A 23,645-nucleotide genomic window follows, 5' to 3' on the forward strand; every position below is an offset into this window, starting at 1 on the left:
AGAGAAGAGTGAAGAGAAAGGGAAGGAAGTAAAGTTAAATTGAAAGGAGTGAAGAAAAAAGCTATGGAGTGAAGGAGAAAGGAAAGGGGGTGAAGAGAAAGAAACCATTGTGCCAAAATATATTGGACTGAGCTGCCTACAATGTACAGTATAGCCTAATGCCGCGTACACACGGTCTGACTTTTCGACCGGACTTGTCTGACGGACGCCGACGGACCAAATCCGGCGGACAATCCGATCGCGTGTGGGCTTCACCGGACCTTCAGCGGACTTTTCCAGTCGCAAATCTGACGGACTTTAGATTTGGAACATGCTTCAAATCTTTACGTCGTAACTCCGCCGGACCCAGAAATCCGCTCGTCTGTATGCTAGTCTGACGGACAAAAACCCACACTAGGGCAGCTATTGGCTACTGGCTATCAACTTCCGTATTTTAGTCCGGTGTACGTCATCACGTACGAATCCGTCGGACTTTGGCGTGATCATGTGTAGGCAAGTCCGTTTGTTAAAAAGTCTGTCGAAAGTCCGCTGGAAAGTCTGCCGGACCAGTCCGGTCGAAAAGTCTGACCGTGTGTACGCGGCATAAGAGACACAGAATACCCCTCTACTAACTAAAAATTACAAACAAAACAGAACAAAACCAATCTTCTGTACACATTAGGATAGTAAGGGATCCTTTTGTCTTGCAGTTAGAATGTGTGTTTTCCTATACCATAGTGAAAGATCGATTTATTAATTATGCGAGGGCTTCACATTTAAGAAAACAATGTTGGTGTATTAACCAATCCCGGGGGATTTCTCTGTGAATCTAATAATCTGTTTACCACAATCCCCCAAGCGATAGAAGAGAGAAAATGGTAATTAGAGGTGAGTCTTCATCATCATCCCTCTAACAAGTAGGCAAGTTACAACACAAACAGTCACTAATGGGTGAAGAGCAGCTTTTCTGCCGAGCTGACTGGTGCTGGGTGCCTATGTTGGGTCGATAGGTTTATAAAGGTGCTATTGATATGAAATCTTCACCACATGTCGGTAACAACCCATGCAATCCATACATACAAAGACACCAAAACAAATATGCTCAGAAATTAAGTTACCATATATACTCGAGTATAAGTCGTTCCGAGTATAAGTGGAGGCCCTAATTTACCACAAAAAAAAAATGGGAAAAACGCATTGACCCGAGTATAAGACGAGGGTGAGAAATGCGCAGCTACTGTAAGTGGAAAAGAGGGTCAACAATGCCCATTTGCAGCCTCACTGTGCCCATTTGCATGCCTCACTGTGCCCATTTGCAGCCATAGGTCCCCCGAACTTCAAACTCGGTAGTTAAGGGTTCCTAGATGCCCCCTAGCTGCAGCCAAAATTTGGGGTCTCTGAACCCAAAGGGTCCCAAATGGACATTGCTGCAGATGGACACAGTTGACCGAATTTGGGGCCCCATATCTTGGGGCCACTTAGTGCTAAGAACCCCAAATTTGGTGTGCAAACCCAGTGGAACTAGCCCCATAAAATATCCAAAGCTGGAGTTTCTAGCACCAAGTGGCCCCGAGATACAGGGCCCCAAAAATCGGTTCAGAAAATGTCAAGCACTTTTCTGTAGCAGAGAATGACATTTTCCGAACCGGCTTTGGGGCCCCGTATCTCGGGGCCACTTGGTGGTAGGAACTCCATCTTTGGATATGTTATGGTACCAGTTACACTGGGTTTGCACACCACATTTGGGGTTCCTAGCACTAAGTGGCACTGAGATACGGGGCCCCAAAATCAGTTCGGAAAATGAAATTTTTTGCTGCAGAAAAGTGCTTGACTCGAGTATAAGTCGAGGGGGGCACTTTCAGCACAAAAAAAATGTGCTGAAAAACTCGACTTATACTCGAGTATATACGGTATGTGTAATAAAATGGAATGACACAGGGAAAAAGTAATGAACACACTAACTGAAATGTATTTAATACTTTGTAGAAAATCCTTTGCTGGTAATGACAGCTTCAAGACACCTCCTGTATGGAGAAACTAGTCGCATGCGTTGCTCAGGTGTGATTTTGACCCATTCTTCCACACAGTCTTCAAATCTTGAAGGTTCAATGAGTCTCTTCTATGAACTCTGATCTTTAGTTCTTGCCATTGACTTTGAATTGGATTCAAGTCAGGTGATTGGCTGGGCCATTCTACCATCTTTATTTTCTTTCTTTAAGGGCTCGCTCACACCATACATTCATGAAAACTGGATGGGAAAACCAACATCAGTTTCACATCAATTTCCTTGCACGTCCGTTATGTGCTCTATTCACACCAATGTTGAGGTCATGTCAGTTCTTTCCCGTGCAGAAAAAAAATCTGCACGTGATACCAGTGTTGTGGTGTGAACAGGGCACATAGAGAACAATTGTTTTTTGTGCGCCCTTGCAGAACCTGTGCAGAAAAACTGACGTCTCTGCACCATGGTGTGAACGTGACCTGAAACCAAGAGAGTTTCCTTGGCTTTGTGTTTGGGATTATTGTCTTGCTGAAATGTCCGCCCTCGTTTCATCTTCATCATCCTGGTAGATGGCAGCAGATTTTTATCCAGAATGTCTTGGTACATTTTTCCATTCATCTTTCCTTTAATGACATGAAGTTTGCCAGTACCGTATGCTGAAAAACAGCCCTACACCATGATGTTCTCACCTCCAAACATCACTGATGTTATTGGGGTGATGTGCAGTACCATTTGACCTCCAAACATGGTGTTTATTATGACATCCAAAAAGTTACATTTTGGTCTCATCAGACCAGAATATATTCTCCCAGTATTTCACAGGCTTGTCTAAATGTTGTGCAGCAAACTTTAAAACGAGCTTCAACATGCTCTTTCTTCAGCAATGCTTATTGTTTTCTTTGAAACAATTGTACCTGCTGATTCCAGGTCTTTCTGAAGCTCTCCACAAGTGGTCCCTGGCTCTTGGACAACTCTTCTGAAAATTATTTTCACTCTTCTGTCAGAAATCTAGTGAGGAGCACCTGGTCGCGAAGGTCTTGAGAGAGCACTTTGCTTTTACCCATCATGAGATGTTTCTTGTGTGACACCTTGGTAATTATAGGCCATCAGATGAGACTGAACCAGCTGATATTAATTTGCACTGACAAGGGGCAGGACTGCTTTCTAATTACTGATAGATTTCATCTGTTGTCTTGGCTTTCCATGCCTTTTTGCACCAGACTTTCTTCATATGTTCAATACTTTTTCCCTGTGTCATTCCATTTTATTATTGGCGTGGGACGCCTTTACACACATGAATTTTAATGGCATCCCAGTCTTAGTCCGTAGGGTTCAATATTGAGTTGGCCCACCCTTTGCAGCTATAACAGCTTCAACTCTTCTGGGAAGGCTGTCCACAAGGTTTAGGAGTGTGTCTATGGGAATGTTAGACCATTCTTCCAGAAGCACATTTGTGAGGTCAGGCACTGATGTTGGAGGAGAAGGCCTGGCTCGCAGGATGAGATGTGGATGAGAAGGCCTGGCTCGCAGTCTCTGCTCCAATTCATCCCAAAGGTGTTCTATCGGGTTGATAAATCCCTCCATCCCAAACTCGCTCATCCATGTCTTTATGGACCTTGCTTTGTGCACTGGTTCAAATCATTTGGTGGAGGGGGGATTATGTTGTGGGGTTGTTTTTCAGGGGTTGGGCTTGGCCCTTTAGTTCCAGTGAAGGGAACTCTTAAGGCGTCAGCATACCAAGACATTTTGGACAATTTCATGCTCCCAACTTTGTGGGAACAGTATGGGGATGGCCCCTTCCTGTTCCAACATGACTGCGCACCAGTGCACAAAGCAAGGTCCATAAAGACATGGATGAGTGAGTTTGGGGAGGAGGAACTTGACTGGTCTGCACCTCCTGACCTCAACCTGATAGAGTAGAGATTGTGAGCCAGGCCTTCTCGTCCAATATCAGTGCCTGACCCCACAAATGCACTGCTGGTGGTCAAACATTCCCATAGACACACTCCTAAACCTTGTGGACGGCCTTCCCAGAAGAGTTGAAGCTGTTATAGCTGCAAAGGGTGGGCCAACTCAATATTGAACCCTACGGACTAAGACTGGGGTGCTATTAAAGTTCATGTGCATGTAAAAGGCAGGCGTCCCAATACTTTTGTGATTGTGCTGGAAAAGGTGAAAAAGGTGCTAAATTGATTTAAATTTAAAACTGCTCCCCTGAAAGTGCAAAGTGCTAACTTAAATGTTGGAGTGATTAGGGGGTAGGGGGCACTAATAAAAAGCTATCAAAATTAAATAATGTACAGTGGGGCAAAAAGTATTTAGTCAGCCACCAATTGTGCAAGTTCTCCCACTTAAAAAGATGAGAGGCCTATAACTGTCATCATAGGTATACCTCAACTATGAGAGACAAAATGTGGAAACAAATCCAGACAATCACATTGTCTGATTTTTGAAAGAATTTATTTGCAAATTATGGTGGAAAATAAGTATTTGGTCACCTACAAACAAGCAAGATTTCTGGCTCTCACAGACCTGTATCTTCTTCTTTAAGAGGCTCCTCTGTCCTCCACTCATTACCTGTATTAATGGCACCTGTTTGAACTTGTTATCAGTATAAAAGACACCTGTCCACAACCTCAAACAGTCACACTCCAAACTCCACTATGGTGAAGACCAAAGAGCTGTCGAAGGAAACCAGAAATAAAAAATTGCAGACCTGCACCAGGCTGGGAAGACTGAATCTGCAATAGGCAAGCAGCTTGGTGTGAAGAAATCAGCTGTGGGAGCAATAATTAGAAAATGGAGGACATACAAGACCACTGATAATCTCCCTCAATCTGGGGCTCCACGCAAGATCTCACCCCGTGGGGTCAAAATGATCACAAGAACGGTGAGCAAAAATCCCAGAACCACACGGGGGGACCTAGTGAATGACCTGCAGAGAGCTGGGACCAACGTAACAAAGTCTACCATCAGTAACACACTACGCCGCCAGGGACTTAGATTCTGCATTGCCAGACTCGTCCCCCTGCTTAAGCCAGTACATGTCCGGGCCCGTCTGAGGTTTGCTAGAGAGCATTTGGATGATCCAGAAGAGGATTGGGAGAATGTCATATGGTCAGATGAAACGAAAGTAGAATTGTTTGGTAGAAACACAACTCGTTGTGTTTGGAGGAGAGAGAATGCTGAGTTGCAACCAAAGAACACCATACCTACTGTGAAGCATGGGGGTGGCAACATCATGCTTTGGGCCATTTCTCTGCAAAGGGAACAGGACGACTGATCCGTGTACATGAAAGAATGAATGGGGCCATGTATCGTGATATTTTGAGTGCAAACCTCCTCCCATTAGCAAGGGCATTGAAGATGAAACGTGGCTGGGTCTTTCAGCATGACAATGATCCCAAACACACCGCCCGGGCAATGAAGGAGTGGCTTCGTAAGAAGCATTTCAAGGTCCTAGAGTGGCCTAGCCAGTCTCCAGATCTCAACCCCATAGAAAACCTTTGGAGGGAGTTGAAAGTCTGTGTTGCCCAGCGACAGCCCCAAAACATCACTGCTCTAGAGGAGATCTGCATGGAGGAATGGGCCAACATACCAGCAACAGTGTGTGACAACCTTGTGAAGACTTACAGAAAACGTTTGACCTCTGTCATTGCCAACAAAGGATATATAACAAAGTATTGAGATGAACTTTTGATATTGACCAAATACTTATTTTTCCACCATAATTTGCAAATAAATTCTTTCAAAAATCAGACAATGTAATAGTCTGGATTTGTTTCCACATTTTGTGTCTCATAGTTGAGGTATACCTATGATGACAATTACAGGCCTCTCTCATCTTTTTAAGTGGGAGAACTTGCACAATTGGTGGCTGACTAAATACTTTTTTGCCCCACTGTACATTTAGTGATAAATCAGGATATGTTAAAGTGCATCGTGCTGATAATATAGAATAAAAAATATTGATTCTTAATATTAGTAATAAATTCATATATTAAACAATCAATTAAAAGTCCATCAATAATTTTTTGAGTGCTGTGAATCTTATCCATACACCGTCACCAAGGCAAATCTTACGAATATCACCCGATGGATTGCGAGTAAATTGCCTACTCACCAAGTAGACATGACCTCTTTAGTTAAAAAAGAAGGCCATAACAGGCTGTGTGTTATATATATCTGTGGGCTTGCTGGTCTGCCAATGGAGCTGTAGCTGGAAACCTTTAATATCCTCCTCTCCACCATAGGTATACCATTATAAAACAAACATAAAGCGGGGCCATAGCGTAATAGTTTATTAAAAACAATAGCTATAAAAACAATGCCAGAAATGGCTGCTCACATTTTATAGTGCCTTGTCCCGTCACTGGGGATAACAGCAAAAAGACCACCAAGTGATGAGATCCGCAGCCTCCACTCGGTAACTGGCATGCGTTCCACCGCCGTGGTATTGTGAAACCGGAAGTCGATGACCAGAAGCGACGTGACTGGGATGTGCCTCGACGTAGGTTCCGTTTTACAACGTCATCAGGAAGCGTCAATGATGACGTTGTGACTGCGGCTGGTTGGCTGATCAGCCGACAATTTTGCGCTCGACAGTCAAGTTTTTGTTCGAAGTTTGTCATGCCGAGCAGCACCGTCAGGGCCACCCATGGTTTCACATTATGCCGATTCACAGGAATCAGCCAAAATTATAATCATGTATGGCCAGCTTTAGGGACATGTTTATCAAGCAGTAAATGTGACATTCACTGCAAATTGATCAATCCCTGTAATGGAAAACATATGCACCAGAAATGTGTAGACATACCAGGAGATAGATGCTGCTCCAGATTGGTCCAACGCGTTTCGCCCCATTTACTGTGACCTTTATAACCAAGCCCCGGTGGGCGTGGGGAGAAATGCGACAGGGGCATGGCCGGAGTGGGGCTGGCTGAGGCAACACATGTACACACACCGTGGTCATATCGGGTCAGTCTTGAGCGGTGTCATTCTTCTGGTATGTCTACACTTTTGGATTGGTGCACTTGGACGTCTGCTCCTGTGTTCCGAGTGTCGGTGGGGAGATCTTGAAGCGGCGCCACAAGCTTTATGTGATACGCAGAAGAAAGATACACCTGTACTGAATGTTTGGTGAAAATCACATTCATTGCATTATAAATATATTCCATTATTGGACCACAAGCATGACTGTCACCAGGAGAGGAAAGGGGAGGATTCTGGGCAGCGTAGGGAACAAGTAGCATATAGGGAGGAGTTACAGAGCAGAGTTACTCATAGGAGCATCTTTGCTGCTTCCTCCAATGAGGAGGTGAGTATCACAGAAAGACTCAAAGCTTCAACAGTTAATCGTGGTGACAACATCCAATCAGAGGGGGCACTAGACATCAGCAAACAAACACATAAGAGCATTTCATATTTGTATAAACCCTTTAATAATAAAATCAGACAAGGAGCAATGTGTAAAGAGCACCCAGAGCACCGGGACTCACCTACAGCCGGGAAGGGCACAAAGCGCTGGATGAAGAGCCTTGTAGCTGGGGTGAATTTGTTTGCTCTCTGGACTAGAGCGTTAAGGCCAACCTGAAAGAAAAGAGATGAAAATGAACTTCTGATGTACAGGAGGGGAAAGGCAATGGTAACTCAATACAGTCATCTGATACAAACATTTACCTTTCCTCAGGCCTGGAAAATGAAACACGGATGGTGATTGGTTGTTGGGGGTTACTGAACATTGACTCCCTTTAGTGCAGTGTTCTAGATATACTGTAGGGTACTTCAACTGTGGTCTCTGACATCCTCAGGGGGCCACACATAGTATTCTGTATATCTAATGTTATAGGAGATGGTCAGAGACTGGGGACATACTACAGGAGATGGTCAGAGACTGGGGACATACCACAGGAGATGGTCAGAGACTGGGAACATACCACAGGAGATAATCAGAGACTGGGGACACGTTAATGGAGATGGTCAGAGACTGGGGACACGTTAATGGAGATGGTCAGAGACTGGGGACACACTACAGGAGATGGTCACAGACTGGAGACATGGTAATGAAGTTGATCAGAGACTGGGAACATACTGTCTACAGTAGATAATCAAAGACTGGGGACATGCTAATGGAGATTGGGGACATAATACAGGAGATGGTCAGAGACTGGGGACATACTGTCTACAGTAGATAATCAGAGACTAAGGACATTCTACAGGAGATGGTCAGAGACTGGGGGCATGCATACTGTGTACAGGAGATGATCAGAGACTGGGGACACACTACAGGAGATGGTCAGAAACATGGTAATGGAGATGGTCAGAGACTGGGGACATGGAAATGGAGATAAGCAGGTTGGTAACCACCGCTCCAGGTAACTGGGTTCAAATCTCCCGTCCTCCGCTGGGTGAATGATTGTGAGAGCTCCAGGTGCTGGCAGTTGCTATTCCAATGGTTTAGGTGCAATGAAAAATCTGGACAGCCGCACTCCAGGTTGGAATAATGAAAATAAAATCTTCTTTATTGAAAAAATAACATGATTTAAAATCCGTACATGGCTCTGTTGGAATATTGCAGCATAACCGCTAACGCGTTTCACGCTCCCATAGAGCGCTTACTCTTAGAGTAAGCGCTCTATGGGAGCGTGAAACGCGTTAGCGGTTATGCTGCAATATTCCAACAGAGCCATGTACGGATTTTAAATCATGTTATTTTTTCAATAAAGATTTTATTTTCATTATTCCAACCCGGAGTGCGGCTGTCCAGATTTTTCATTGCACCTAAACCATGGAAATGGAGATGGTCAGAGACTGGGGACATGGTAATGGAGATGGTCAGAGACTGGGACATTCTACAGGAGATGGTCAGAGACATTGTAATGGAGATGGTCAGAGACTGGGGACATGCATGGGAATGGAGATGGTCAGAGACTGGGGAAATACTGTGTTCAAGAGATGGTCAGAGACTGGGGATCTGGAGTCTGCACACAGAGCCCTTGACTGTCCCTAAGCGCATGTATTTGCTCCTTAAACGATTACATGTGAACAGCCAGGGACAGTATCAGCCTGTCATTGATCTGTACAGACTTCTTGTCCACAGCTGATCGCAAACACCCAGCCAGATCCTGATCTGGGTGCAGTACGGCAATGAACGGCTGTGACTGAGCCCTTATGCATGTACCCAGAGCAATAAAAACTCAACAAATTTTCTCACTTTTCCTTCTGCTTAAAAAAAAACAAAATATTTTATTCCCAGCCTGTGCCCCCATTGAAGAGATTTTGCTTACTTCCTGTCTCGGTGACCACAAAGGAAATTGCTACAGAACCAGCAAAAACTCAACAGTTTTTCCAACTCTTACTCCATTTTGCTCACAGTCACATATACAGTATATACTTAGAAAAATAACAAAAAGTCTCAGAATTTTTAAGCACAGTCCTGCAGCGACCACATGATGGTAAAAGCGTCTCAGGCTCTGGGGAGACAGGGAAGGAAATGACACGGTGACAGGGCTCCAGCGGCGCAGTGAAGGCCGTGCGGCGGTAATAAGCGGCGGTGAGGTCAGCGCACAGCGGAGGGAGCTTGGCAACCCCGGTCCGGTGAGAGGCAGAGGATGGCGGTGATTATGGCCAGTCACAGCACATTCACAGGCTGTCAAACACGCCGACTCCGAGCTCTGCTGACAATTATCGGGGAGAAGGAGCTGGGATTAGAAAACCCACAGGGGCTTCATCACGTAGGAGACGGTGAAAAATAACCTGAGCGTATGTTGTGCAAGAAGGCCGGGGATTCTATCAGACACATAAATACAGCAGCCGCCTGTAACCGTTTCTGTGCCGCGCCGGTGTCACCAGAATCTCTTTATAGGACATAACGCAGTGGAATTGTACGGCACAATATAACACAAAGTAAAATTATACTATGATTATTATTATTCTATATTTATATAGCTCTGACATATACCTTAGTGATTTACAGAGAACACTGAGCCATCAGTCTCTGAACCAGAGAAGCTGACACTCTAATGTCTCACACTATTATACATTTACAGTGGATATAAAAAGTCCACACACCCCTGGTCAAATGTCAGGGGTCTGTGATGTAATAAAATGAGACAAAAATCATTTCAGAACCTTTTACACCTTTAATGTGACCTATAACTCCTTCAGCCCCGAAAGGATTTACCCCCTTCCTGACCAGAGCACTTTTTGCGATTCGGCACTGCGTCGCTTTAGTTGACAATTGCGCGGTCATGTGACATTGTGGCCAAAGTTGACGTCCTTTTTTTTCCCACAAATAGAGCCTTCTTTTGGTGGTATTTGATCACCTCTGCGGTTTTTATTTTTTGCGCTATGAACAAAAAAAGAGCGACAATTTTGAAACAAAAAGCAATATTTTTTACTTTTTGCTATAATAAATATCCCCCAAAATGTATAAAAAAAACTAATTTCTTTCTCAGTTTAGGCCGATATGTATTCTTCTACATATTTTTGGTAAAAAAAAAAAAAAAAAAAATCCTCAATAAGCGTATATTGATTGGATTTGCGCAAAAGTTATCGCGTCTACAAAATAGGGGATAGATTTATGGCATTTTAAATAGAATTTTTTTTTTTTTTATTAGTAATGGCGGCCATCTGCGATTTTTATAGTGACTGAGACATTGTGGCGGATGCATCGGACATTTTTGACACTATTTTGGGACCATCGTCATTTATACAGTGATCAGTGCTATAAAAATGCACTGATTACTGTGTAAATGACACTGGCAGTGAAGGGGTTAAACACTAGGGGGGCGTTGAAAGGGGTTAAGTGTGTGCTAGGGAGTGATTCTAACTTGGGGGGGGGGGGGGATGGGCTACCACTGACATGACAGCGATCACTGCTCCTGATCCCTGTCGTGTCACTAGGCAGAACAGGGAAATGCCTTGTTTACATAGCGAAGTTCAGCCTCCAAAAAGGAAAAAAATCCCAGTTTTTCTACCTTTATTTTGCAGTATCCATTGCTTTCACATGACTTCGAATCTACTTCCTTCTGAGACTAAAATCAGCCAGTGGGTGTGGTTAATGAAAGTTAGTGACATCACTTCCTGGGAGAGACACTGTTCCTGTGTAGCCAGTGGGTGTGGTTACTGAAAGTTAGTGACATCACTTCCTGGGAGGGGCACTGTTCCTGTGTAGCCAGTGGGTGTGGTTACTGAAAGCTAGTGACATCACTTCCTGGGAGGGACACTGTTCCTGTGTAGCCAGTGGGTGTGGTTACTGAAAGCTAGTGACATCACTTCCTGGGAGGGACACTGTTCCTGTGTAGCCAGTGGGTGTGGTTACTGAAAGTTAGTGACATCACTTCCTGGGAGGGACACTGTTCCTGTGTAGCCAGTGGGTGTATACAGGATGGGAGGAGCTGATCATAGGTTCCTGCCCAGTGTTCTCTCATTGTACATCCTAATTCATGAGAAAATGAAGAAATAAAAAGCCCCATCCACACAGGACACAAGGGGGGGGGGTGGGAGGTGCAGTGCACATATACAGTATAGCTGTGTACAGGAGAAGGGAGCTGTCAGTGTAGATGGAAGTGCTCTGGGGTCTCAGCTCACAGTCTACAACGATCATAGTGCAGCCAACCACACTAAGACCCCTTTCACACTGGGGCGGTTTGCAGGCGGTATTGCGCTAAAAATACCGCCTGCAAACCGCCCCTAAACAGCCTCCGCTGTTTGTTCAGTGTGAAAGCCCGAGGGCTTTCACACTGAAGCGGTGCGCAGGCAGGGCGGTGAAAAAAGTCCTGCAAACCGCTTTTTTGGAGCGGTGAAAGAGCGGTGTATTCACCGCTCCTTCACCGCTCCTGCCCATTGAAATCAATGGGACAGTGCGGCTATACCGTGGCAATACCGCGTCTACAGCCGCGCTGTACGAGGGATTTTAACCCTTTTTCGGCCGCCAGCGGGGGTTAAAACCGCACCGCTAGCGGCCGAATACAGCTACAAGAACGACGGTACAGCAGCGCTAAAAATAGCGCTGTTGTACCGCCAACGCCCCCACCGCCCCAGTGTGAAAGGGGCCTAAGGCTCTGTTTCCACTAGTGCGACTTGTCATGTGACTTTGGACACATGAAGTCGCATGACAAGTCGCAGACCATTGATTTTAAATGGTACTTGTTCCCATCTATGTGACTTTGAAAAGGTACCTGCAATGCGTTGATGCGACTTTGCTCCAGAGAGTGTAAAGTTGCATCAAAGCCGCACTCTAAATCGTGTAACTTTGGGGGTCGCAATAGTGGAAACGTAGACTAAGAGGAAAGACAGCGTTTTCAGGAAGTGAGAGGTCCCCATGCAGAATTCAGAAATAAGGAAGTAAGGTTGTCCCTGAAGAACAGGAAGAAGCTGATTGTCTGGCTTTGATTAGACTTTCTAAGCTTGGCAATCAGCTATACAGAAAATGAATAACGTCAAACATAAAGATATTTTACATATAACAGAAAAATTTTCATTTTTGACTGGACTTCCACTTTAAGCAATCGCATTCAAACTCATGGTAAATAGGAGTCAGTACACAACGGCCATCATTTAAAGTGCCTCTGATTAACCCCAAATAAAGTGCCGCTGTTCTAGTAGGTCTTTCCTGACATTCTTAGGCGTATCCTACAACAAATGCCATGGTCCACAGAGAGCTTCCAAAGCATCAGAGGGATCTCATTGTTAAAAGGCATCAGTCAGGAGAAGGGTACAAAAGAATTTCCAAGGCATAAGATATACCAAGGAACACCGTGAAGACAGTCATCATCAAGTGGAGAAAATATGGCACAGTAGTGACATTACCAAGAACTGGACGTCCCTCCAAAATTGATGAAAAGACGAGAAGAAAACTGGTCAGGGAGGCTGCCAAGAGGCCTACAGCAACATTAAAGGAGCTGCAGTAATATGTAGCAAGTACTGGCTGTGTGGTAAATGTGACAACAATCTCCCGTATTCTTCATATGTCTGGGCTATGGGGTAGAGTGGCAAGACGGAAGCCCTTTCTTATGAAGAAAAACATCCAAGCCTGGCTAAATTTTGTAAAAACACATCTGAAGTCTCCCAAAAGCATGTGGGAAAAAGTGTTATGGGCTGATGAAACCAAGGTTGAATTTTTTGGCCATAATTCCAAAAGATATGTTTGGCGCAAAAAGAACACTGCACATCACCAAAAGAACACCATACCCACTGTGAAGCATGGTGGTGGCAACATTATGCTTTGGGGCTTTTCTTCTTCAGCTGGAACAGGGGCCTTAGTCAAGGTAGAGGGAATTCTGAACAGTTCCAAATACCAGTCAATATTGGCACAAAACCTTCAGGCTTCTGCTAGAAAGCTGAACATGAAGAGGAACTTCATCTTTCAGCATGACAACGACCCAAAGCATACATCCAAATCAACAAAGGAATGGCTTCACCAGAAGAAGATGAAAGTTTTGGAATGGCCCAGCCAGAGCCCAGACCTGAATCCCATTGAAAATCTGTGAGGTGATCTGAAGAGGGCTGTGCACAGGAGATGCCCTCACAATTTGACAGATTTAGAAGAGTGAGCAAATATTGCCAAGTCAAGATGCGCCATGCTGATAGACTCATACCCCAAAAAGACTGAGTGCTGTAATAAAATCAAAAGGTGCTTCAACAAAGTATTAGTTTAAGGGTGTTCACATTTATGCAGCCATATTATTTTATTTTTTTATTTTTCTATTTTTACTTCCCTCTACCTAAAAGATTTCAGTTTGTTGTTCAACTGAGATATACCGTTATAGGTCACATTGAAGGTCGAAAAAGTTCTGAAATGATTTATCTTTGTCTCATTTTAATACATCACAGAAACCTGACATTTTAACAGGGGTGTGTAGACTTTTTATATCCAATGTATATAGCTCTGACATATACCACAGTGCTGTACAGAGAGCACTGAATGATTCACATCAGTCTCTGCACCAGAGGACCTTACCCTGAAAAACAACCCCACACCATAATCCCCCTCCACCCAATGATTTGGACAAGTGCACATAGCAAGGTCCATAAAGACATGGATGAGCCAGTTTGGGGTGGAGGAACTTGACTGGCCTTCACAGAGTCCTGACCTAGAAGACCTTTGGGATGAATTCGAGCGGAGACTGCGAGCCAGGCCTTCTCGTCCAACATCAGTGCCTGACCTCACAAATGTGCTTCTGGAAAAATGGTCAAACATTCCCATAGACACACTCCTAAACCTTGTGGACAGCCTTCCCAGAAGAGTTGAAGCTGTTATAGCTGCAAAGGGTGGACCAACTCCATATTGAACCCTACGGACTAAGACTGGGATGCCATTAAAGTTCATGTGCGTGTAAAGGCAGGCGTCCCAATACTTTTGGTAATATAGTGTATGTAGGAGCAGTGCTGTCACCCTTAGACAGGAATCTATCACTCCATTGGATTTTTGGCAAGATCAACAGTTTTTTTTTCTTGCCCCTATCAAACAGATAGAACAAAACATCTTTCTCTATGTTATGGAGAGGAGGAGAAGGGGGTGTTCTATAGTTCTAAGCCTTTGAGCCCTCCTTCACCTCTGTCACAATAAGCACTGTGGAGAAATGAATTTCCAATGTTCACATCAGCACTGTTTTTTTATAGAACAGAATCCTGGCAGTCTGCCAGCTGTCCTGTCCTGGAGTGACAACACTGCTCCTCCATAGATATGGTATGGTAAGCGTTGTCACCCAGGAAGCAGGTTTCTGGCAGGATCACCGGGTGAAAATAAGAAAAAAACAAATGCAGTCACTACACCTAAAAGCTAACAATCTGTGTTTTCCACAGATTTTTGCCTAGATTGACACAGAGATGATTAGATAATTAGAGAGTTTGGCATGGAATTGAAGTTACGTGAGGGCTGTGGTTGAGAGGGCGAGATCATTTCCAGCTCTTACATATACCGTCACCATAACCACCTTTCACCCCCCTCCAGAATTATTAACGACGATGACTCTACAGTGTTGAAGTGGCGATATATAGGATTCATCTAACGAGGGTTTGGATATCCTCGTCTTCTAAACGTTGACTTAAGCTGTCAAACATAACTGTCATATTCCCGTTTTTGAGTGTCCTAATTAATGATTTACATGCTGATTTCTGCGCCACCATCTCGTCTCCTGAGGCTTTGTCATGTTATTAAGAAGTGAAGACAGGCCGATGGAGAGAGAGGACGCGGTGCCTGGTTATTTTTAGTAATGTAAGGTAGTTTAATTCATTCTGGGGGCCATGTTATACCAGGTCAGCAGAATGATACAACCTCGCCACATGGAAGGCACAAAAAACAAAAAAGGTGCATGGTACTTTGAAGTAGGTGAGCTGCTAAAAGTCGGTCAGTCCGTGTAGGGTGAGACCCGGGTGGAACAGTTCAAGGGGCAGCAGAGTGAACCTTAAGTCAGGGTCCAGATCTGAACCTGCAACCTCTGCAGTGTCTGGCTGTAGCTTGTGCTGCCTGAGATGCTGGGCAGCTCTTCTGTCTGATCTTGTTGGACAATCTTGCCTTGTCTCTCGTTTCTGATGAACCTTGAACTCTTTGCTCCTCCCATGAACTTCCTGATTTAAGCCATGTCTTTGCACTTCCTGTTTGCCAGATTTTTGTGCTCTCTCCAGTCGGCCAATATCTTGATTCTTTGCATACCTGCAGCTATCCTTATCTCCACTACTATTCATTACTGACCTTTGGCTTGTGCCTTGACTACGCTTCTGCTTGATCCCAACCTGCAACCATTCATTACCGATCTTTGGCTTATTCCTTGACTACGCTTCTGCTTGATCTCAACCTGCAACCATTCAGTACTGACCTTTGGTTTGTTCCTTGACTACGCTTCTGCTTGATCCCAACCTGCAGCCATTCAGTACCGACCTTTGGCTTGTTCGTTGACTACGCTTCTGCTTGATCTCAACCTGCAACCATTCATTACAGACCTTTGGCTTGTTCCTTGACTACGCTTCTGCTTGATCTCAACCTGCAACCATTCATTACAGACCTTTGGCTTTTTCCTTGACTAAGCTTCTACTTGATCCCAACCTGCAACCCACTTGTTTCCGACCTTTGGCTTGTTTAATGACTACACATCTGCTTGATCCCAACCTGCAACAATTTATTACCGATGTTTGGCTTGACTATGCTTCTGCTTAAACCCCAACCTGCAACCATTCGATACCGACCTCTGACTTGTTCCTTGACTATGCTTCTGTTTGATCCCAACCTGCAGCCACTTGTTACCGACCTTTGGCTTGTTCCTCGGCTACGCTTCCGCTTAATCTCAACCTGCAGCCACTTGTTACTGACGTTTGGCTGGTTTACTGACTACACTTCTGCTTGATCCTTAGTGGCTACATCTACTATTGGACCCCAGCTTGCTCTTGTCCTGGTGGGGCGATCCTGAGAACTGCGACCTGGTACTAACACGCAGCAAAACCCATCTCTGCCATCAGGAGCTCTGATGAATACCGATTAGACCAGGCACTCCAGGTGAGCCCACCTCATCCGCCAGGGTGACCCTATGTATGGGGTGACCATGTCCTGTATGGTGTCATGTATGTGGTGACCATGTCCTGTATGGTGTCATGCATGGGGTGACCATGTATGTATGGTGTCATGTATGGGGTGACCATGTCCTGTATGGTGTCATGTATGGGGTGACCATGTCCTGTATGGTGTCATGTATGGGGTGACCATGTCCTGTACGGTGTCATGTATGGGGCGACCATGTCCTGTATGGGGTGACCATGTCCTGTATGGTGTCATGTATGGGGTGACCATGTCCTGTACGGTGTCAGCTCCCCAGGCTGGTGATCTTGGTGTGATGGGGATGTTTTTTTGGCAAGTCAAGAAGTCTTGGGTTTATTGTCTTTGAAAGGTAAAGCCAAACAGGTAATCAGTGGACCTGAGAATAGGGGTAGGACGGAGATGGAACAAAGGGCAGGTTATTAGTGCCAAAAATGGTTGCGGCATGTGCCGAAATAGTGCCAATGGCTGTGACACACGGCAGCGCATCGGAGAGTTTATTAGCGATGAACATACTGTCCTGAAGTAAAAAAATGGGGCTAGCATCATGTCCTGCCTTCATTTTATGGTTCTAATTTTGTATTTTATTCTATTTTTTGTGTTAAATTTTGTGTTCATTAGAATTATGAACACGTGACTTGTGTTTTCCATGCATTGCCATTGACATTGGCTAAATGCGCAAAGGAAGCATCAATTAGGAGTTTTCAAAAACGCAACGCACTGCTCACAAAACCAATGCGTAGACGAGCAGAGCGTCATAGAGGAGAATGGTATCAGTGGCTGCCTGTCCATAGAGGGCGCACGGGCACCGCCCCCCACCCAAGGCAGTCACAAAAAAAAAAAAAAAAATGGGCCCTTTAAAAAAAAAAAAAAAATTAATAATAATAATAATAATAATAATAATAATAATAATAATGGTCCTTTAAGTGCACTGTGTTCAGGCACCGGACACAGTGCACTATGGGAAGCGTGACGTTTGTGCAATCCCGTGATTGCAGACAAGACGCTTCATTTGCTCTGTTTAGATCTGCCTTGTGGCGCAATCCATTGTGCCCGATTGCTCGCATCCATAGTGTTGTTATGGATGCCTGGTTTTTGATTGGCACTGCCCTAGGGCATGGGCGGTGCTTTCCCTCGGAGTTACGGTGTCACTTCCTGTTTATCTGTGCCAGTGATAAACCGGAAGTGACGTCAGTGGAACGCATGGCCCGAGCGGAGCTTTTTTTTCCCAGAATTGGCCGGCCGCATTGGTAAGTCTCTCCGCTCCTTAGAGATCTCCAGCACAAAATTCTGATTCCATCTTCACAGGATATTTTCTTTTTGGAACATAAAAAAAAAAATCAAGCTCATACTTTCTATCGGATTCAGTCCCAAGATTTCTAAGAATATTTTGCAATCACAGAAGTTGAATGCCATCTGGCTGCTGGGTAATTCAATGTACTTACAGTATTTAGACTTTAGCCTGTTCATTAGGCCCATCATTACAAGCCATGCATGGATTTATAACTGTACTGAATTATTGAATGAGCTTTTGATTCTTTTTACAGCTCCACGTCACCATAAAGTTCAGATTTATCCACGTGTTGTATTACCAGAAAAACTCCCCCAGGAACTCAGTACAGGGATGGTGGGAACCCCTCATAATGGGCACAGCGGGTGTACAGACCCAGGAACTCAGCACAGGGATGGTGGGAACCCCTCAATGAGCAGAGCAGGTGTACAGACCTGGGAACTCAGCACAGGGATGGTGGGAACCCCTCAATGAGCAGAGTAGGTGTACAGACCTGGGAACTCAGCACAGGGATGGTGGGAACCCCTCAATGAGCAGAGCAGGTGTACAGACCTGGGAACTCAGCACAGGGATGGTGGGAACCCCACATAATGGGCACAGTGAGGCTGCAATTGACGGGCACAGTTTTATCTAGCAGTAATCATACATAATCACCTGATAAATGGCTTTTTACAGCCCTGCATTACTAACAGTTTAATTTTTCAGTTTGCGTCCCCCCCAAAAAAATTTTGAGCACCAGCCGCCACTGGTAGTTTTCCTGCTCTTCTAGCACGCTATGATCCTGCATTGTAGGGCACGTAAAAAAGGTGATGGTGTGACCTAAGGAGGCCAACGTTCTGCCATCATAAGAACACTCCAGCAGAACTACTTACAAATGTAACAAGACACAAATAAAATTGCCCAATAAAAGATAAATAACATTCCCAGCCTTTGCTACAATATTCACCTTCAATCCAGAGATTTTCTCTCAGCACTTCTGCCACTAGATGTTCAGCATCATTCATCCTACTTACTCTGAGCCCAGGTGGTCCCAGGCCTGCCCCCAGCCAGTGACTGAACAGTGAAAGGAGAAGCATTGCAGTGATGAGCTCATCTCATCTCTGTCACTCTGCTCTCGCCTCTATCAGCATGCCTCGTCAGCACATGAACGGATTGGCTTCCAGTGCTGCTTATCCATCCACCCTTCTAAACTCTGCTGTATAGGGGCCTGCAAGAAAAGAAATGTCTTTATGGTGTATGAGTAAACTCCTTATAGCAGAAAACAAAAAAAAACAAAAAAATCGGATGCATAACCAGACCAATAAACCAGTCTTTATCAGGTATGTTAGGGGTTGACTCCAGAGAGACAGAATCTCTGAATCAAAACATAAAAATTACCAGCACAGGGCGCCATCCAAGTGCAGCGTTAAAACATTTATTGTATGATAAAAACAAAGTACTGCTGCCGACCAGGTAGCCTATGTGTTTTTGCCTCTTTGTCAAGGCTTGACAAAGAGGTAGAAACGCCTTGAAACACATAGCCATGTCCTCAGGATGTCCCTTCGGCGTCTGCCCTTATCCATTTGGTTCCTCTGGAGTCTCCTTCCGGCCAAGAAGTGCTCTGAGCTTCCTTTGCCTACCCGGCCGGCCAATCCATGGTCTGGATGCCTCTGCTACAGGGTTCCCAGGATGTCCCAATTTCTTATGCTCTACGTCTTCCCAAACTTACTTCATGTGAGTTGCCAATTTGTATTTATCATACAATAGATGTTTTAATTAGGGCTGCACCGATACCAATACCAATATCGGTGCCGATACCGAGCATTTGCAGGAGTATTTTTACTCCTGTAAATGCTCCGATGCATCACCTGATACCTGGGTAGTCAGGGGTGATCGGTGCGATGGTGGGGGGAGTTACAATGTCCTCTGTGCTCCTCCGGTCCCCCCGCCGTGTCCTCCGTGCTCCTCCGGTCCCCCCGCCGTGTCCTCCGTGCTCCTCCGGTCCCCCCGCCGTGTCCTCCGTGCTCCTCCGATCCCCCCGCCGTGTCCTCCGTGCTCCTCCGGTCCCCCCGCCGTGTCCTCCGTGCTCCTCCGGTCCCCCCGCCGTGTCCTCCATGCTCCTCCGGTCCCCCCGCCGTGTCCTCCGTGCTCCTCCGGTCCCCCCCGCCGTGTCCTCCGTGCTCCACCGGTCCCCCCCGCCGTGTTCTCTGTGCTCCACCGGTCCCCCCCGCCGTGTTCTCAGTGCTCCACCGGTCCCCCCCGCCGTGTTCTCCGTGCTCCTCCGGTCCCCCCGCCAAGTTCTCCGTGCTCCTCCGGTCCCCCCGCCGTGTTCTCAGTGCTCCTCCGGTCACCCCGCAGTGTTCTCCGTGCTCCTCCGGTCCCCCAGCAGTGTTCTCCGTGCTCCTTCGGTTCCCCCGCCGTGTTCTCCGTGCTCCTCCGGTCCCCCGCCATGTCCTCTGTGCTCCTTCGGTCCCCCCGCCGTGTTCTCCGTGCTCCTCCGGTCCCGCCGCAGTGTCCTCCATGCTCCTCCGGTCCCCCCGCCAAGTTCTCAGTGCTCCTCCGGTCCCCCCGCAGTGTTCTCCGTGCTCCTCCGGTCCCCCCGCAGTGTTCTCCGTGCTCCTCCGGTCCCCCCGCCGTGTTCTCAGTGCTCCTCCGGTCCCCCAGCAGTGTTCTCCGTGCTCCTCTGGTCCCCCCGCCGTGTTCTCAGTGCTCCTCTGGTCCCCCCGCCGTGTTCTCAGTGCTCCTCCGGTCACCCCGCAGTGTTCTCCGTGCTCCTCCGGTCCCCCAGCAGTGTTCTCCGTGCTCCTTCGGTTCCCCCGCCGTGTTCTCCGTGCTCCTCCGGTCCCCCGCCATGTCCTCTGTGCTCCTTCGGTCCCCCCGCTGTGTTCTCCGTGCTCCTCCGGTCCCCCGCCATGTCCTCTGTGCTCCTTCGGTCCCCCCGACGTGTTCTCCGTGCTCCTCAGGTCCCCAGCCATGTTCTCCGTGCTCCTCAGGTCCCCAACCGTGTCCTCCGTGCTCCTCCGGTGTCCCCCCGCCGTGTTCTCCGTGCTCCACCGGTCCCCCCCGCCATGTTCTCCGTGCTCCTCATGTCCCCGGCCATGTCCTCAGTGCTCCTTTGGTCCCCCACCATGGCCTCCGCACTCCTCTGGCCCGCCGCCATGTCCTTTGTGCTCCTCCGGTCCCCCGCCATGTCTTCCGTGCTCCTCCGGGTCCCGGCCATGTCCTCGGTGCTCCTTCGGTCCCCCGCCATGTGTTCCATGCTCCTCCGGTCCCCCGCCATGTCCTCCCTGCTCCTCCGGTCCCCCGCCATGTCCTCCCTCCGGTCCGAATCTGTCAGGATGGAGAGCGGAGGAAGGAGACGGTAAACAGGTCATTTACCGACTCCTTCCTTTTCTGAATGCTTACTGACTCCGCCCATTCACATAACTGAGCATAGTAATCTGTATTTACGATGTCTCAGTTTTTGAATGGAGAGGAGCCTCCGTCTTCTCTCCATTCATTTTCAGTGCAGCTGAGGCTGCAGAGAAAGGGACTGGAGAACCTGTGTCCTCAGTTCCTTTCTCTGTCTCAAAGGGGAGATCATCTGATCTCTCACTAAAGCCCCCCAACAGGGCTGAAAATTTTTTTATATATATATAAAATAATAATAATAGTAATAATAATAATAATAATAATAATAAAATTGTAAATATAAAAAAACACTGACACAGTCCACTCCCCCCAAAAAATAAGAAAGCATTGTAAAAACAAAAACAATATATATATATATATATATATATATATATATATATATATATATATATATATAGTAAAAAATTAAAAAAAAAATATAAAACTACTGACATAGTCCACTGTCACATGACATTAAAAAAAAGTATCGGTAATCAGTATCGGCGAGTACATGAAAAAGTATCGGTACCTGTACTCGGTCTTAAAAAAGTGTTATCGGTGCAACCCTAGTTTTATTGTTGCACTTAGATGGCGCCCTCCACTGTGTGTTTTTTTTGGGGACTGTAAGAGACTGATACCAGGTAAGATTTGGGTACTTGCACCGCTTGTATTAAAATATTGAATTGATATTGATGTGATGATGGTTACAGGGCTGCCTGGAGTTCAACTTCCAAAGTTCCCAGACAAAGGCAGAGGGCGGCGATGTGTCGGGGACTCACCTCCTGGTTTCTGAGCGGGATTAGGCTCATTGTACTGTGCGTGTAATAAGAACTCCTTATCACATTAAGGACATGATTGGCAGCAGAGAGGCGACGTCCGCAGACAGGCGGAGAGCCGCGCTGATTATATCGAATTACGGCTCTAATTGTTACTTAAACAAGGTATATCCGTATATTAATGGAGGCAGTGTGCTGCTGTTATCCGAGCGTCTTATTAAAGGATTAAAGGGGACTCTGGGAAGAAATGAAAAATAAACACTTGAGAGGCCGATAATGATAAGATAGGAGAGGAAGCGGCACCTCGGTGATGGACAAGTACAGGTGCTCGAGGTGTACAAGAGAGTCAGAACCCTACCATGAGAACGCAGCGGTGCGCTCACACCCTGTACATTAGAGAAGACGGCTTTCATTTGCAAAATCATTGTGTAGTCCTGAAAATATGTGTTTGATAAATAACTGCACAAATATTGTGTTACATTAAAAAAAAATTGAATCGACTGCCGTTTTATTCTCCAGTGTCTCTGCTTTCAGAAAATATAAACTTTTTGGAGTAATTTCTAGCAGATGCAGATTTTTGAAAAAAAAATTGCCCCGGCAGACAAGTTTAGGGTGCAATTAATTCCCATCCAAATTTTTGCCATATCATTAATAATTGTGGCTATATGGGTTTTATCACCTTTATTGAAACATGGTAAGGGTATATCGCCCAAAGGAGCACCATAAATAGGCGAAAATATCAGTAAATTACACTCACCGGCCACTTTATTAGGTACACCTGTTCAATTGCTCGGTAACACAAATTGCTAATCAGCCAATCACATGGCAGCAACTCAATGCATTTAGGCATCTAGACGTGGTGAAGATGACTTGTTGAAGTTCAAGCTGAGCATCAGAATGGGGAAGAAAGGGGATTGAGTGTAGGTTCACACTGACAGCTAAAATGGCACGATTTCATACCCGCGTGTCAGTCCGACTCCAGGAGTGATTTCAGAGACATCTGTGTGGTTTCCTGCACAGATTTCTATACAAATGGCCCCCCAAAGTCGCCAAATATAGTACAGCAACTACTTTTGGGAATCGGTGTGACGCCACACCGATTCGGATGGTGCCATTGTCGGCAATAGCCGCCAATTTGGCATGCAATTTGACATGTCCACATGTCCACAACCATCTCTCGGGTTTACAGAGAATGGTCCGAAAAAGAGAAAATATCCAGTGAGCGGCAGCTGTGTGGAGGAAAATGCCTTGTTGATGTCAGATGAGAATGGGCAGACTGGTTCCAGATGATAGAAAGGCAACAATAACTCAAATAACCTCTCGTTACATCCAAGGTATGCAGAATACCATCTCTGAATGCACAACACATCAAACATTGAAGCAGATGGGCTACAGTAGAAGAAGACCACACCGGGTGCCACTCCTGTCAGATAAGAACAGGGAACTGAGGCTACAATTCGCACAGGATCACCAAAATTGGACGATAGAAGATTGGAAAAATGTTGCCTGGTCTGATGAGTCTCGATTTCAGCTGCAACATTCAGATGGTGGGGTCAGAATTTGGTGTAAACAACATGAAAGCATGGATCCATCCTGCCTCACTGGTTCAGGCTGGTGGTGGTGTAATGGTGTGAGGGATATTTTCTTGGCACACTTTGGGCCCCTTAGTACCAATTGAGCATGGTTTAAACACCACGG

General features: G+C 46.0%; 1 protein-coding gene across 1 annotated transcript in view; it reads right to left on the reverse strand.

The window, feature by feature from the left end:
* SFXN5 (sideroflexin 5) overlaps positions 1-23,645 on the reverse strand; it is a 367,837-nt gene that overhangs the window by 190,675 nt on the left and 153,517 nt on the right. Inside the window, exon 10 of the mRNA XM_073611062.1 lies at positions 7,480-7,570. Coding sequence (XP_073467163.1) covers positions 7,480-7,570 — 91 coding nt within the window. The remainder of the gene's footprint in view (positions 1-7,479; positions 7,571-23,645) is intronic.

This window comes from Aquarana catesbeiana, linkage group LG01 (assembly GCF_042186555.1).
Source record: "Aquarana catesbeiana isolate 2022-GZ linkage group LG01, ASM4218655v1, whole genome shotgun sequence".
In the NCBI taxonomy this organism is placed as follows: Eukaryota; Metazoa; Chordata; class Amphibia; order Anura; family Ranidae; genus Aquarana; species Aquarana catesbeiana.